Raw genomic sequence first — 15637 nt, forward strand, 5'->3', positions numbered from 1 at the left:
TTTGTTTTGCTCTGTCTTGTTTTTTGTGCATATTATTATCTCTGCAGGTCTATCTAAATAAGATAGCTGAGACAAAAAATCTGCACATAATTATGTTTATCAATGTTTAATTGTCTGATTTCAAACCCTACATTAATACAAACAAAATGAAAATCATTATGGGACAATATATTTCCTGCTCTTCTTTTGCTTGCTCATATTTTAAACAAAAAATTGAGAAAGCAACAACTTCTATCCAGTTATTATACCCTTTCAGCAAACATGCTCACAGTAGTCACCTCTGTGAGGTGTTTCTGATCCACTTTTAGCAAAGGGCACTTGATAGACAGGTGGTCATGGGTGGTAATGAATGGGTGTTAGGGAACATAGCCTGCTTGTGCTCTCTTCAACATGCTAACTCCTGGGAGTGCAAGGGCTAGTTAGCTACAGGACATATTATTCTGTCACAACTTCCTCCCTCACAATTCAATCATGGAAAATCCTTTTCCTGCACTGTCATTGTGATCATTACACTTGGAATTAAACATGGTATAATAGAGCAGCTAACAAGACCCTGAGGTGCTACTGACATGTCAGGTCTCACATTAATAACCAGGTTTTCCACACAGTGGATAGGAAAAGGCCTGGAAATCCAGGTTGTTTTGTCACTCTTTGGAGTCAATGGAATGGACTGTGCCTGCTGGAACTGTGGAATTGGCCACTTTTTCACATGCTGGGCTTGGGCCAGTAAGTTCATCAGCAGTGCTATTTCCTCTGCTTTCTTCTTCAGTCATTTCCATCACCTTACTGGAAAGTTACTCACTGCCAGGCTTTCTTTCTCACCACCCAGTTGTAGCCTCTTTAATCCACATCATGTTTCACAAATCCATTATGCACCAGAGCAAATCCTCTCACTCATCTTTGCCTTCACCTCACTTCTTTTTGTTGTTAGTTGGAGTCAAGTCTCTCTGACTCATGGTGACTCCATACACAACAGAAAAAAGCTTTGCCTGATTCTGCACCATCCTCACAGTTGTCAGCACACTAAAGTCCATTGTTGGAGAAATGTTGTGTCAATCCATCCGACCAAGATCTCTTGGTAGGTTATTCATTGGCATTCTACTTCACGACTTCACCAATTGTCAGTTTATTGTACTACAGTGGCTTGTGTGTTGATATAGTATTGAAGGCTATGTCATTGGTATTTCAAATTCCATCCAAGTCCCCCAAAGTGAATATAAATAAAATATAAATATATATTACAAAGAATAAATAGGCTGCATACTACAGAAGAATTAGCCACTTAAAACTATGGATAACATTGAAATAGTGTCAATTAGTGAAAACCCAAAAAACAGAAGCAGAACATTGCCAAAGAAGTACGAAAAGATCAGTGTCTTAGATTGGAAGGCACTCAAAATGTGACTGAGGAATATCTGCCTTCTCAAAGTAATATCAAATGTAATGACAGAAATGGAGTAAAGCTTTCTAGAGTAAAGTCTTCTGAACCTTCATTTGCTGATAGCACATGACACAAAATGAGAAGAAAGAGCTTTAAATATCAATAAATAATTAGAACTTGGAATATACAAAGTATGAATCTAGGAAAATGCAATTCATTACAAATGAAATGGAATGTATAAATATCAATAGTGTAGGCACTGTTGTTAGGTGCCAGCTAGTCAGTTCCAACTCATAGCCACTCTATGCACAACCGAACAAAACGCTGCCTGGTCCTGCACCATCCTCACTAGTGTTCCCATGCAGGAGCAATTGTCGTAGCCATTGTGTCAATCTGTCTAATTTGAGGGAGTTCTCTTTCATTGCACCTCAAATTTACCAAGCATGATGTCCTTCTCCGAGGATTGGTCTCTCGTGGCAACATGTCCAAAGCACATGAGACAAAGTCTCACCATCCTTTCTTCTAAGGAGGACTCCAGCTGCATTTCTTCCAAGATAGATTAGTTTGTCCTTTTAACAATCCATGGTATTTACACAATTCAAATGCATCAATTCTTCCTCTGTCTTCCTTATTCAATGTCTAACTTTCACATGCATATGAGGCAAGTTAAAATACCATGGATTAGGTCAGGGGCACCTTAGTCCTCAAAGTAACATCCTTGCTTTTCAACATTTTAAAGAGGTTTTGTGCAACTGATTTACTCAATGTGTATTTTTATCTCTTGACTGCTGATTCCAGGAACATTGACTGTGGATCCAAGTGAAACAAAAATCTTTGACAAAGTCAGTCTTTCTCCATTTATCATGATGTTATCTATTGGCCCATGTCTAAGGACTTTGGTCTTCTTGATATTGAATTGTAATCCACACTGAAGGCTGCTATCCTTGATCTTCATCAGCAGGTGCTTCAAGTCCTCCTCACTTTCAGCAAGCAAAGTGTGTCATTTTTGTCATTTGCATATTGCAGGTTACTAATAAGCCTTCTTCCAAGCCTGATGCCACATTATTCTACTAGACACCAGTGAGTTGAAATGGACAGGTATTGGCCATTTTGAATCACATAATCAGATGGTTTGCTATTCTGGGAATGATACAATCAAGAGGAATGGTGTTACATTCCTCATCAAAAAGGACATTTCAAGGTCTATCTTGAAGTACAATGCTGTCTATTATAGGATAATACCTATCCACATACAAGTAAATCCATTCAATACAATTATTATTCAAATTTATGCAAAGATCCTTAAAGTTAATGATGAAGAAATTGAAAAAGTGCGCTAAAGCCTTCAGTCAGATATTGATCAAATAATCAATCTAGATGCATTGATAATTATTAGTAATTAGAATGCAAAAGTTGGAAACAAAGACAAAGAAACAATAGTTGGAAAATATGGTCTTGGTGATAGAAACAAAGCTGGATATCACATGCTAGAAGTTTGAAAGACAAGCAACTTCTTTATCACAAATGCTTTTTTCCCCAACAATAAATGGGAACCTCTGCAGTTGGAATATACAGAAGTCAAATTGTCTGCATGTGTGGAAAGAAACACCTGAGAAGTTCAATATCAGCAGCTCAAGCCAGGCCAGGCTTGAGCAAAAGATGAACAAAAGACCACCATGATGAGCAAAGGATTATCACTTACTCAACTGTGGGTTCAGGCTGAAGCTCAAGAAACCTAAAACAAGCCCACAAGAACAAAACCTAAAACAAGTCCATCCCACCTAACTTTTGAGAATGATGAACAAATTTGCTGCATTGAACACTAATGACAGAAGACTTGATGAGTTTGTGGAATGACATCAAGAATATAATTCATGAAGAAACTAAAATATCATTAAGACAAGAAAGAAAAAAAAAGATAAAAATGGATGTCAAAGAGACTCTGGAACTTGCTCTTAATAGGAGAGTATTTAAGGCACATAGGAAAAAATGAGGAAGTCAAAGAGCTGAAATATTATTTCAAAGGGCAGCTCAACAAGACAAAGTAAAATAGTTTAATGTAATGTGCAAAGACTGACAGGAAAAAAAAAGGCACATACTCAGCATATCTTAAACTCAAGAAAAAATTCAAGCTTTGAGTTGTAAAATTGAAATATTCTATGGACAAACTATTGAGTGATAAAAGAAGGATCCAAAGAACATGGAAAGAATACACAGAGTCACTGAACCAAAAAGAACTAATTGGCATTCAAACATTTCAAGAAGTAGCAAATGAACAAGAATCACTGCTTCTTGAGCAAGGAGTTCAAGCTGCAATAAAATCATTAGCCAAATACAAAGCTCTAGGAATTGATGGGATAACAATTGAAATGTTTCAACAAGTTGGTGAAACACTGGAAGCACTCGCTCGTCTATGCCAAGAAATTTGGAAGACAGCTACTTGGCCAACTGATGGGAAGAGATCCATATTTGTACCCATTCCAAAGAATGGTGACTGAACAATGTCCAAATTATAGGACAATATCATTATTATCACATGCAAGTAAAGTTTTGCTGCAGATCCTCCCAAAACAATTGCAGCCGTACATTTACAGGAAGCTGCCAGAGATTCAGGCTGGATTCAAAAGAGGATATGGAACAAGGAATATGATTGCTGGGATCAGATGGATCTTGCCTCAAAGCAGAGTATACCAGAAAGATGTTCACTTGTGTTTCATTGACTACGAAATGGCATTCTACTGTGTAGATCATAACAAACTATGGACCACCTCGAGAAGGGAACTCCAGATGGTTGGTTGAGCTCCTGCTGAATCCATACATGGATCACAAGGGAGTTACATGAACATAAGAAGGGCATACTAAATGGTTTAAAATAAGAAAAGGTGTTCATTAAAGAATCTGAATTATACTAATAAGAATGTGGCATCAAGATCAGAGGAAGACTTATTTAAAATCCTTACAATTGTTGATAATAGGTGAAACCACCCCTGTTCTCCAACCTATAGAAAAGAAAAAACCACTAAGAGGAATCAGAACTCAACCAAAGAGTGGAATTAACAATAACATTAATAATAATAATATAAACTGAGCTGTCCTTCCTATCACAGGGAGAAAGGGGAACCGATCACAAGGATCACACTAGAACCCCCTCCCAGGGGGACAAATAATGGAAACATGGGTGAGGAGCGATGGAGGATGGTGTAAGATATGGAACAAATAATCTATAACTTATTAAGGGTGCGTGAGGGAGGGTGGGCAAGGGAGGGAGCGGGAAGAACTGGGGAGCAGATATCAGTGGCTCAAGAGGGAAAAGAATGCTTTGAAAATGATGATGGCGGCATAAGTACAAATGTGCTTGACCCCCTCGAGGAATGTATGGATTGTGATAAGAGATTTAAGAGCCCCCAATAAAAGTATTTTTTTTAAAAAGGCATGTAATAACCACCACAGATAAGGCTTTCTTCATGACATGTAAGCTCAACGCACACAGAAGTAATTGTCAGTTTGGCAAATTGCTTTATCTCTAACACTTAGAATATTGTCTAACACATAATAGGCCATATTATTGCATGAATAAAAATTGTTCAAACTAGAGACTTTAGGTTGTAATTGGGTTCAAAGATAATTTAAATAAATAAGGCTCTTTTAACATGTGTAATACCATGTCGATGTGATAGCTAAATATAACCAGTCTTTAAAGTAATAATTTAAGGTGTTATGGAAACTAATGATTAGCCTTAGTTATCTCAATGTTCTCAAAAAAAGTAGATGTTAATACAAAGATGAAGTACTCTGAAGGCACATAGTAAGTATAGGGAATGACTCTTGATACTTTCTGCTATTTCTATGTTACTTCCAAAGATAAATGCTTATGGAATGAAAGTCTTCACTCCCCACCCCTAAATCTGTCATTGTCATATGAATTTTCATCTCTGAAAGTTTATTCTTACTAACTGTGGCTTTTTCAATATTGTGCATTCTAAATCCAAGTCACTATTTAGTTGCAACACTTCTGGGAGCCATTGTAGTCTGTGCATTATGATGCCATTTTCCTGCAAGTTTCCTTTTGATGTCTACCCTTCAAGACTGAGGGGGCCCCAGAGAGCAACAAAGCCTCTCGGAGAAAAGGCAACCTTACTAGTGAGTTGGTACATGCTCAGAGAGAAACCACACATGAAGAAATATGGGGTGGAGGTGCTTTTGGTACAAACATTCTTTTGTAGCTGGATTTATGTGTTGTTTTTTAAACTAAGCCTCATGTATTCTCAGGATACTTAGATATTATGGCACCTTGGCAGAAAATCATTTTTAAAACTTTATTGAATTTCTGATCAATGTATGTGATATTCATTATTAGGGGTCATTAAGTGATGCCCTCAGCACATAGAAAATAGGATTTGAATAGTTCTCCCTGGTTTGTACTGTGCAAATTATGAGGGAGCACAAAAAAAAAAACTGGAATTTTTTTCAAGTCTATGTATTTACATTTTTTTCAAAACAACCTATCACCTTCAAAGTACTCTTCATTATACTTAATATATTTGTCAAATCTGTGATTCCATTCTTGGAAACATTTTTTCAAACTCATCTGTTTGGGTGGCCAACAGCACCTGTCAATTTTTTCTTCACTTCTTCTACATCATCAAATTGCTGTCCTTTCCTGTCCCTCTTCATTCGCAGGAACAACAACAACAAAAAAATCACACACAGTGATGTCAGGTGAGTAAGGTATTTCGTATAAGAGAGGCATGCTGATTTTACCAAAAATTGGCACACTGAGATAGCTGTGTGAGCAGGTGAATTGTTGTAGTGGTGAAACCAGTCCTCTGTCAGACCAGGCCACAAATCAGACCTTTTTTTGTCACCTCTAAATAGAAAGTTTGATGAACAGTCTGACCTGGTGGAATGAACTCCAAATGCACTATCCCCCTCACATAAAAAAAAAAAATGATCTGGATCTTTGATTTTACTTGACAAGACCAGTAATGACCTTGGGGAAAAAGTCTGGGTCATTTTGGAGCTGTTCTTTCAAAGCATATCATGGGCATGTTTCCACTCAATGCTCTTTTTCCTAGTCAGAACCCAAGGAACAAATTTCACATGTGCATGAATTTTGTGGACATTTTCATCCATTAAGGAAGTTGACAGACATCCAGAATGAGGTTTGTCATCAATCGACATTTCACATTTTTGGAAACAAACAAACAAACAAAAACACTTGCACACTTGAATTTTTCCCATAACGCTGCCCTTGTAAGCTGTATTCAACATCACAATTTCTGTGGCATTTTTCCTGATCAGGAAACAAAATTTCACAGCCACACACACTGTTCTCTTAAATTGCCATCACAAATATTGAGGTTCAAGTGAAACTGAACCTCATGCTTTTTAAAAATCACTGTTACCAGAGAGAACCTTCCCCGGTGATGCCACTGGGTGCACTAACTCAGAGCGAGTTGATGATGCCCACCTAGCAGGTAAACCCCACTGGCCACCCTTTAGGAGAAAGATCTGGCAGTCAGTTTCCATAAAGAGATACAGCCTTGGAAACCTTCTGGGGCAGTTCTGCTCTCTGCTTTCACTGCCATCCAGGCGATTTTCACTCCTAAGATTTTATAGGACATGGTATTGCTGACCTTGTGAGTTTTTGAGACTGTAACTGCTTCTAAGGGTAGAAAACCTGTCCTTCTCCCTCACAGCAGTGGTATTTCAAACTACTGACCTTGAGATCAAAATCCAATGTATAATCACTTTGCCAGTAGGACTCCTGCTCTTTACTGTAAGATCACTATGGCAGCAGTGGCAATTGAGTTGAAGGCAGCTTACATGAGTACAAATACCTTCCACCATCCTCTATCCCCAGTAATATTCTTCTTAATTAATTTTTTAAAGACCTCAGTATTTGAAAAGCCCAAAATAAAATTTTGTTTGTTTTAATGTGGAATCCTCTATCTGTTTTATATAAATCATTTGAGTAAATAAGTTTTACATTCAAAGGTCCTTCTGCATACAGCCAAAATAATTTGCAGACTTCCTTGCCTGATTTGCATTATTTTTAAAAATCAAAAATCATTAAATACTTATAATGTTTTGGATGATTTTTTAATGAGATATTATCTCCAGTTTCTTGTATTTATGCATTTATTTATCCTATAAACAGGGAGCCAAGAGTTCAAGGGTTAAAGAAATCTATGGGGCTGACTTTCTACACTCAGAAAAGAAGTTGATGTTCAGAAGCACATTGATAAAATTTAGTTCTGAAGCAAACACCATGAAATAAGAACATAGTCCAAAATGGTGGCAGAAAAGACACAAGAGTTGCCAAGAGATGATTTCTACATAATGTCTGATGAGACTGAAAAGATAGCAAGTTGCCCTGATTTTTGTTCTTCTATTAAAACAACCACTGCAGTAATCAACTATGTAATACACATCAGAAATTTTGAGCAAAGTATCTTATATGTTTTATTTAACTTCATTTTTCTTTGAGATAAATAGATTATTATCCTCATTTACTAATGAAGAAAATGAAAGAGAATGGGGGGTTATACGTGACAAATAGCTTGCCATATGATGCCAAGCTAGGAGGTAGCAGAACCAAGACTCAAAACCATACAATTTTTCCCTGGAAACCTGAATTCTTACCCTTTGCCAATGGCATAAGCCAAAATCTCTAATTAAATTGGCAATAAACACATTTTAGTTAGTATTAAAATAATTATATATAGGTACAGGCTACAATATAACCTTATCATCGATAGTATCATCATAAAAAAGAAATTATATTCAGGATAAAAAAGCACTAATTGCCTTATGGCTCTGAAAATAGTATTGTATAACTAAATGTACTTTTAGCCAATAAAACAATGCCAACTCTTTAAAGGGTACAATATGGGGAAAATAATTTCTGTGGGTTTTGTTTTGTTTTTACATCTTAATTTGTTTATACATCTTATTTGAGCTCATTGTCTAAATAAACAAAATCCCTGTAAGTATTTTTATTGTTTTCTTTTTGTATTAACTAAAAATTCACTGCCATTGAATCAATTCAAACTCATAGTGAACCTTTTTATAGACATGACAAATTTGAGAGTCAAATTCTGGAAAATTGCCTATGGTCATACAGCTAGGTGGCAGAAATAGAGTCTGTGGTGTTAAATGGGTGTGTCAAATCCCAGGTGGGGATGCAGTGAGACCTGTCAATCAGATCACAGCCTGTTGGTACTTCCTTGAGAGTGTGGTCTTCTCACAAGAAAGACCCAAGGAATGTCCTTTTCCACTCTTCACTCTGTCTTTCTGCCTGCTGAGACCTTTTGAGAGCTGCCCAAACTCTGTCCGACTTCCACAGACCTTGGATCCACAAGACTCTGCACCCACCGGCCTGTGATCTTCCTTCATTCTGCATCATTACATGTGCCTGTGTGTGTGTCTGGAAAGGGACTTATGGACTAGTATTGGACTTATGGGCTTGAGTTGGACTGGAGTGGAATCATTTCTTGTTATATAACCACTTCTCAATACAAAACTTTTTCTTACACATATTTGAGCACCAATGGATTTGTTTATCTAGTCAACCCGAACTAACACAGAATCCAAAGCCAAATTTCAAGTCTAGTGAAGGATTAAACCCTTCAGTCATAAAATAAAAAAGATTAAAAACAATTTTTAAGTGGTTTGAAATACCTACTTAATGTTGTGTTCTTTCTTCACACAGGTCGGTACCCACAGGAAAACAAGGGCACTTACATTCCTGTTCCGGTTGTCACAGAACTACAACAGGGGAAGTGGGGGGCCAAAGTTGTCATGAAAGAAGATAGGTCCATCCGGCTGTCTGTTCAACCATCCCCGAAATGCATTGTGGGAAAGTTCCGCATGTATGTTGCTGTCTGGACGCCTTACGGCATAGTCCGCACCAGCCGGAACCCAGAAACAGACACATACATTCTCTTCAATCCTTGGTGTGAAGGTAAGGGACAGACATACATTTCTCTCATGTGTAGACAATTGTTCGCATATTTTCAACATATCTGTTTTTGGAGGGATAGCAGGATTCTGGAAGAAATTTACCTTTCCTACATACACAATTTTTTGTGATTAAAACAAGCATAGATATGTATAAGCTTTGCTCATTGTGGATGTATGAGGGTAAAACCTGTGTATATGAAGTTAATATTCTCATACATTTATTTTAGCAATTAAAGATTGCTCAAAGTTGCAGAAGTTGATTGTGGAGCTATGTGTTGATTTTATAGATCATGTGTATACTATGGCTGTTTTTGTTTTATTTTGTTTGGTTTGGTTTGTTTGAGATCAACTTGTTTGTCACTAAAGATTCCAAGTTATTTTTTTAAATCATTTTATTGGGGGCTCATACAACGCTTATCACAATCCATCCATCCATCCATGTGTCAAGCACTTTTGTACTACAATTGTTTCCCTCATTTTTCTCAAAACATTTGCTTTCTACTTGAGCCCTTGGTATCAGCTCCTCATTTTTATCTTCTCCCTTCCCACTCCCTCTCCACCATGAACCCTTTATAATTTATAAATTATTATTATTTTGTCATATTTTACAACGTCCAACATCTCCCGTCAGCCACTTCTCCACTGTCCATCCCCCAGGGAGCAGGTTATATGTAGATTCTTGTCATGGTTTGCCCTTTCTACCCCACCTCCCCTCCACCCTCCTGGTATCGCCACTCTCACCACTGGTCCTGAGGGGTTCATCTGTGCTGAATTCCCTGTTTCCAGTTCCTAATTGTGCCAGTGTACATCCTCTGGTCCAGTCAGATTTGTAAGGTAGAATGGGGATGATGATAATGGGAGGAGGAAGCACTCAAGAACTAGAAGAAAATTATATGTTTCATCGTTGCTATATTGCACCCTGATTGGCTCGTCTGCTCCCTGCGGCCCTTCTGCAAGGGGACATCCAGTCGCCCACAAATGGGCCCTGAGTCCCCACTCCACACTCCCTCTCATTCTCAATGCTATGATTTTTTTTTTCCAAGTTCAGTTTAATTTTAATTTCCTCCCCCCCTTTTTTAAAACCACTCAAATCACTAGGTTTGAGGAATAAGGAGGGATTATTATTATTATTTAGTTTTCAAAGAAACAAAGTATTTATACCTATTTACACAACCCATCTCAGGAAATGAAATTAGCAACACTATCCTACTAAGCCTTCCATATATGCGTCCTTATTTTTTTTCTTTCTCCTTCAGCCATTCCTTGCCTTCCCCTAGTCATCTAAGTTTTTCTATTGGTGTACAAGCCACTTTTCTTCTATGTTTTTCCTTATTACAATGGTGATATCAAATATTTATCTTTGCAAGAGTCACAGAGTTTTCCAAGCACAATGTTTGCTCATTGTGGCCTTGTCTTGTGGTGTTTAAGAGAGTTGTCATTGTTTTTTATTAATGCATAATATTCTATAGTATGAAGGTACCAGAGCTTATTTATCCATTTCTCTATGATTACGATTTTTGTTTCCATGTTTTGCTATTATGAGAATGACTGCAATAAACATAGGTGTGCATAAGTTTGTTCATGTTGTATTCTTGATTCCTTCAGGGTATATGAGCAGTAGAGAGATTGTGGGATCATAAGTACTTGTATTTGTATCTGCTTAAAGAAGTGCCACACTGATTTCCATAGTCACTGTACGAATCTACAGTCCTATCAGCAATGGAAAAGCATATGATCTCTATACATTCTCTCCAATATTTATAATTTTCTGTTTCATTGAATTTTGCCAAATATGTCAGTGTGAGGTGATATCTCATTGTTGTTTTAATTTGTATTTTTCTTATTGCTAATGACCTTAAACCTTTGTTCATATGATTGTTGGCCATCAGGATGCTCTCTTTAGTAAACTGTCTATTCATATCTTGTGCCTATTTTTTATTGTTATTTGCAATTTTCTTGCTAAGATGCGGTTTTCTATAGATTTTGATCTATAGAAAAGTTTATATGATGCTTTATTACTGACTATTTCTCCCAACCTGTAAGTTTTCTATCAACTCTTTTGATGAAGTCTTTCAATGTGCACACATGTCATAGTTTTAGTAGGTCCCAGTTCTTTATTTTGTCTTCTATTGTGTGGATATTTTTCACATGTTTAGTAATGTAATTATGCCTTGAATTAGGGTCCTTAAGTTGTCCATATTTTTTCATTGATGATCTTTATTATTGTGTGATTTATGTTTAGGTCTTTGATTCATCTTGATTTTGCTTTTGCACATGGTGTAAAGTATGGGTCTTGTATAACTCTTGCTGGTGAAGATTCATTTTTTTCAGTAGCATTTGTTGCAAAGGCTAGCTCTTGCCCACTTAATGTGTTTTAGTCCTTATTCAAAAAAATAAATGTCTATAGGTACTCGGTTGTATTTCTGGGTTCTCAATTCTAATCCAATGATCTTTATATCCATCGTTGTACAAGTACCAGGCTGTTTTGATTACTGTGCCTATATAATAGACTTTAAGGTCTGGGAGTGAAAGGTCTCCTACCTCGTTTTTATTTTTAATAGTGTCTTATTTGGCCTAGGTTTCTGTCTTTTCCATATATTGGTGGTTGCTTTTTTCTATTTTTTCAAATATTGTGGGATTTGGATCAGAATTACATTGAATTTCTAAAGTATTTTTGGTAATATTGGCATTTTCATAATGTTTAGTTTGTCTATCCAGGAACATAATAGCATATATCATTTGTGTAAGTTCCTTTTGATTTCTTGAAAGAGTACTTTGTAGTTTTCTTTGTATAAGTCTTTTGTTTCTCTGGTAAGATTAATTCTTAAATATTTTATCTTTGTGGTTACTTTAAATGGTATTATTCTTTTGGTATCTTAGTAACATCATCCTTAACCTACAAAAATTCAATGGATTTCAGTATGTTGACATTATACTCTGCTACACTACCAACTTTTTAAATTAGTTTGAGCAATTATTTAATTGAATCTTTGGAGACTTTTGGGATTACGTCATCTGCAAATGAAGAAATTGTATTTCTTCTGTGCCTATGTGGATACCTTTAGTGTCTTTTGAGGTCTTATGTCATTAACTAAAACTTCCAGGACTACATTCAACGAAAGTGGTTTCTGTTTGAAGAAAATATGATTTAAAATTCTTTCCATTAAATGAGATGCAGGTTATTGGTTTTCACATATACGGTTTTTATGATGTTGAGAAATTTCCCTTATATACCTATTTTATTGAGTGTTTTCATCATGATTGGATGCTGAATTTTATTAAAAACCCCTTTTCAAACACTTGATATGGTTCTTTTATTTAGTTTATGTGATAAATTACATTGATTATTTTTTATTATCAAACCATCCTTGCATGTTTTATATGAATCCTACTGGAATGTAATGTATTACTTTTTTGATGCTTAGTTGAATTCTGTTGGCTTAGATTTTATTGAAGATCTTGACATCTATATTCATTGGAGATATTGGTCTGTCATTTTCAATCCCAGTGATGTTTTTGCCTTGTTTAGATATCAGAGTCATAGATGTTTCATAAAATGAGTTTGGTATTACATTGTTCATTTGTATATTGTGGAGTAATTTATATAAAATTGTATTTAGTCTTCTGTAAATGTTTGATAGAATCCTTCATTAAATCACCCGCAATATGATTTTTATATGCCGAGCGTGTTTTTTATGACTATCTAGTTCCTCTCATGTGATAGGCTTGTTGAGGTTTTCTACATGATTCGGCAGTAATTTAGGTAAATAATGCCTTTCTAGAAACTTAATCCATTTCTTCTAGATTTGCAAACTTACTGGAATACTATTTTTCATAATATTGTGATTATACTTTTTTATCTCATTTGATTCTCTTGTAATGCCATCCATTTTATTTCTTATTCTTAGAATTTGCTTTTTCTCCTTTGTTAGGTTTGTTTTTAAAACAAAATCTTTAACTCTGACTGCATGAAAACAGAATAAAATCAACCATTTCAATCGAACTTGCTTCTCTAACTTGCTAATTCAACATCAGGATACATGAATATATAAGGATACTTTAATTTTGTTTATATGCATCTCAACCCAGCAACTGCCATGGAGTTGATTCTGATTCATAGTGACCCTATAAGACAGAGTAGACTTAATCCCCAGGATTTCTAAGACTGTAAATCTTATGGGAGCACACAGCTTCGTCATTCTCCCAGAGAGCAGCTGGTAGGTTTGAACTGCTGAGCTTGTAATCAGAAGCCTCTCACTTATCCCACAGTGCTACCAGAGTTTCTTGTATATATACACAGTAAATATGAATATCATAAGTCCTGTCTCTTAATATTCAAATACATGACTCTGTATTAATTATAATATCATATTGAAACATAGCAACCCTATTGGACAGAGTAGAACTGCCTTAGTGGGCTTCTGAGACTGTAAGTCTTTATGGAAATAGAAAACCTGATCTTTCTCCTGTAATGCAACTGGTGTTTTTGAACTGCTTACCTTGCAGTTAGCCCAAAGTAAAACCCACTATGCCATCGGGGTGCCTTTAAATTTCCTAGGAGTCAGCATTGCCTCGATGGCAGTGAGTTTGAGTTTGTTTTGCCTGTTTTTTCTTAATTAGGATATGAATTAGTGTCTATTGTGATTTTGAGTCTTCCTTTCTCTCTGCTGCAGAAACTTACCCTGGTCATCAACACTGCCAGGTTCAGCAATATTTATGACTTCAGTTAAGGTATCAGCCACACAAAGAAAGTTCTCCCCAACCCCATCTCTCCTTTTCTATCTCCATCTCCTACACTGGCTCCTATACTTGATATGGGGCCAATTTTAATTTCTAGACATACATGGATGCCAATGTTGCTTCAGCACTGATAAGACAGAGCTCAGTTTAGGGAACCAAACAGTGATAAGCTGAATAGGGTTAAATAACACTTTATGCCATTCTATTCTAATACATTTCTCTTTGTATCTTTCAAAATGAGTTCATGCTATTACTGATTAAGAATAACCCTTGTTTGTGAAAGTTGCATTTTGATCAGGATAGTCCTGGTTTAGACATAGTAATTCTATTCATATATAGCATAAACCTTGGATCATTCTGACCTTTTGAATGATCTTTTCCATCAGATTTGACAATGACACTAAGCTAATTAATCCTATATTATCCATCACCTCATACCCAGAGCTCCTATCTGTGATATAGATGCTCAAGATTAACAGCAACGTGTGATATTGACTGGGCCAATGAAATTCAAAGGTGCCATTTACAAAACTGAAAGGGGCTGATGGGAGTAGAGGCTAGATATAACCTGAGATTTTGTAAACATTAACCTGGAGATATATAGATTCTCATGAGGAAACGACAATGGGTAACTAGATATGTGAGATAATGAGAATTAGGAATGGAAGTTTGGAAGCTATTTGTCTTAAGAAGAGAAAAAAAGAGGACAGAGGAAATAATAGTGGGCCCTAAAGATTTCAAACATTCAGATGTTTGGTAGAGAAGGAATCCGCAAAGGAGACAGGGGAAGAGCCGTATGTAGCAGGTGGCCCATTGTAAGAAAAAATGTATTTTTAAAAATCCATAATTGTGAAATAAATGTCAGAAGTCTGTTATTTACTTTCTTTGCATTGCAATAAAAATAATAATATAATAATATTGCAAGCTTCATGTAATGGCCCAACACCCTAGGATATTTAAATAATAATATCCTTTACTTGAGCAATGGTTTGGCCACGGTTTATCTGAAGCATGTCGTCTATTAAAAATGCAATACCTGTCTACATGCATTTCAACTTTTGTGGTCACTTTTCTAGAAATAAAAAGGTGAAGTCACAACACTTTACAGAAGAACCAGTCAGGAAGCATATAGTCGAATAACCTCTGAATTAGAAATGAAATCTTTCGGTGAATGGCTTTCAGGAAGTGGGAAAGGGGCCATTAATAGGGGGATAATGGAAAAATATGGATGAAGGTTCAGGTTTTCTAGATCCTGTGGAAGAATGGTGAGTTCATTGACATTTCAGTGCTGCCTTTTTCTCAGTGATGTCAAAAGCAAGGTCATCTGTTGAAAACAAGGAATGAAGAGGGACTATTATGGTGGTTGAGAGAGACGACATAAGATTTTTCAGAGTGGAAAGTGATATTAGAGAAGTAGGCCAGGTGCATACTGGTTCGTCAGAACAGACAAGTAACTGCCATAATCCCTTTAGTGCCGTGACTAGTGCAGATCTAAACATGTCTGCAAATTCAGTGGAGATGTTTGTCTTTAGTGTCATCTCAGCCTCTGGA

At 36.3% G+C, this 15637-nt stretch overlaps 1 protein-coding gene across 1 annotated transcript in view; it reads left to right on the plus strand.

Annotated features, from left to right (window-relative positions):
• The window catches only part of F13A1 (coagulation factor XIII A chain), a 323958-nt gene that overhangs the window by 74255 nt on the left and 234066 nt on the right, over positions 1 to 15637 (plus strand). The window contains exon 4 of the mRNA XM_004711755.2: positions 9096 to 9347. Within this exon, the coding sequence (XP_004711812.1) occupies positions 9096 to 9347 (252 nt within the window). The remainder of the gene's footprint in view (positions 1 to 9095; positions 9348 to 15637) is intronic.

This window comes from Echinops telfairi, unplaced genomic scaffold, assembly GCF_000313985.2.
Source record: "Echinops telfairi isolate 266 unplaced genomic scaffold, ASM31398v2 ScPeMD7_655;HRSCAF=1070, whole genome shotgun sequence".
NCBI lineage: Eukaryota > Metazoa > Chordata > Mammalia > Afrosoricida > Tenrecidae > Echinops > Echinops telfairi.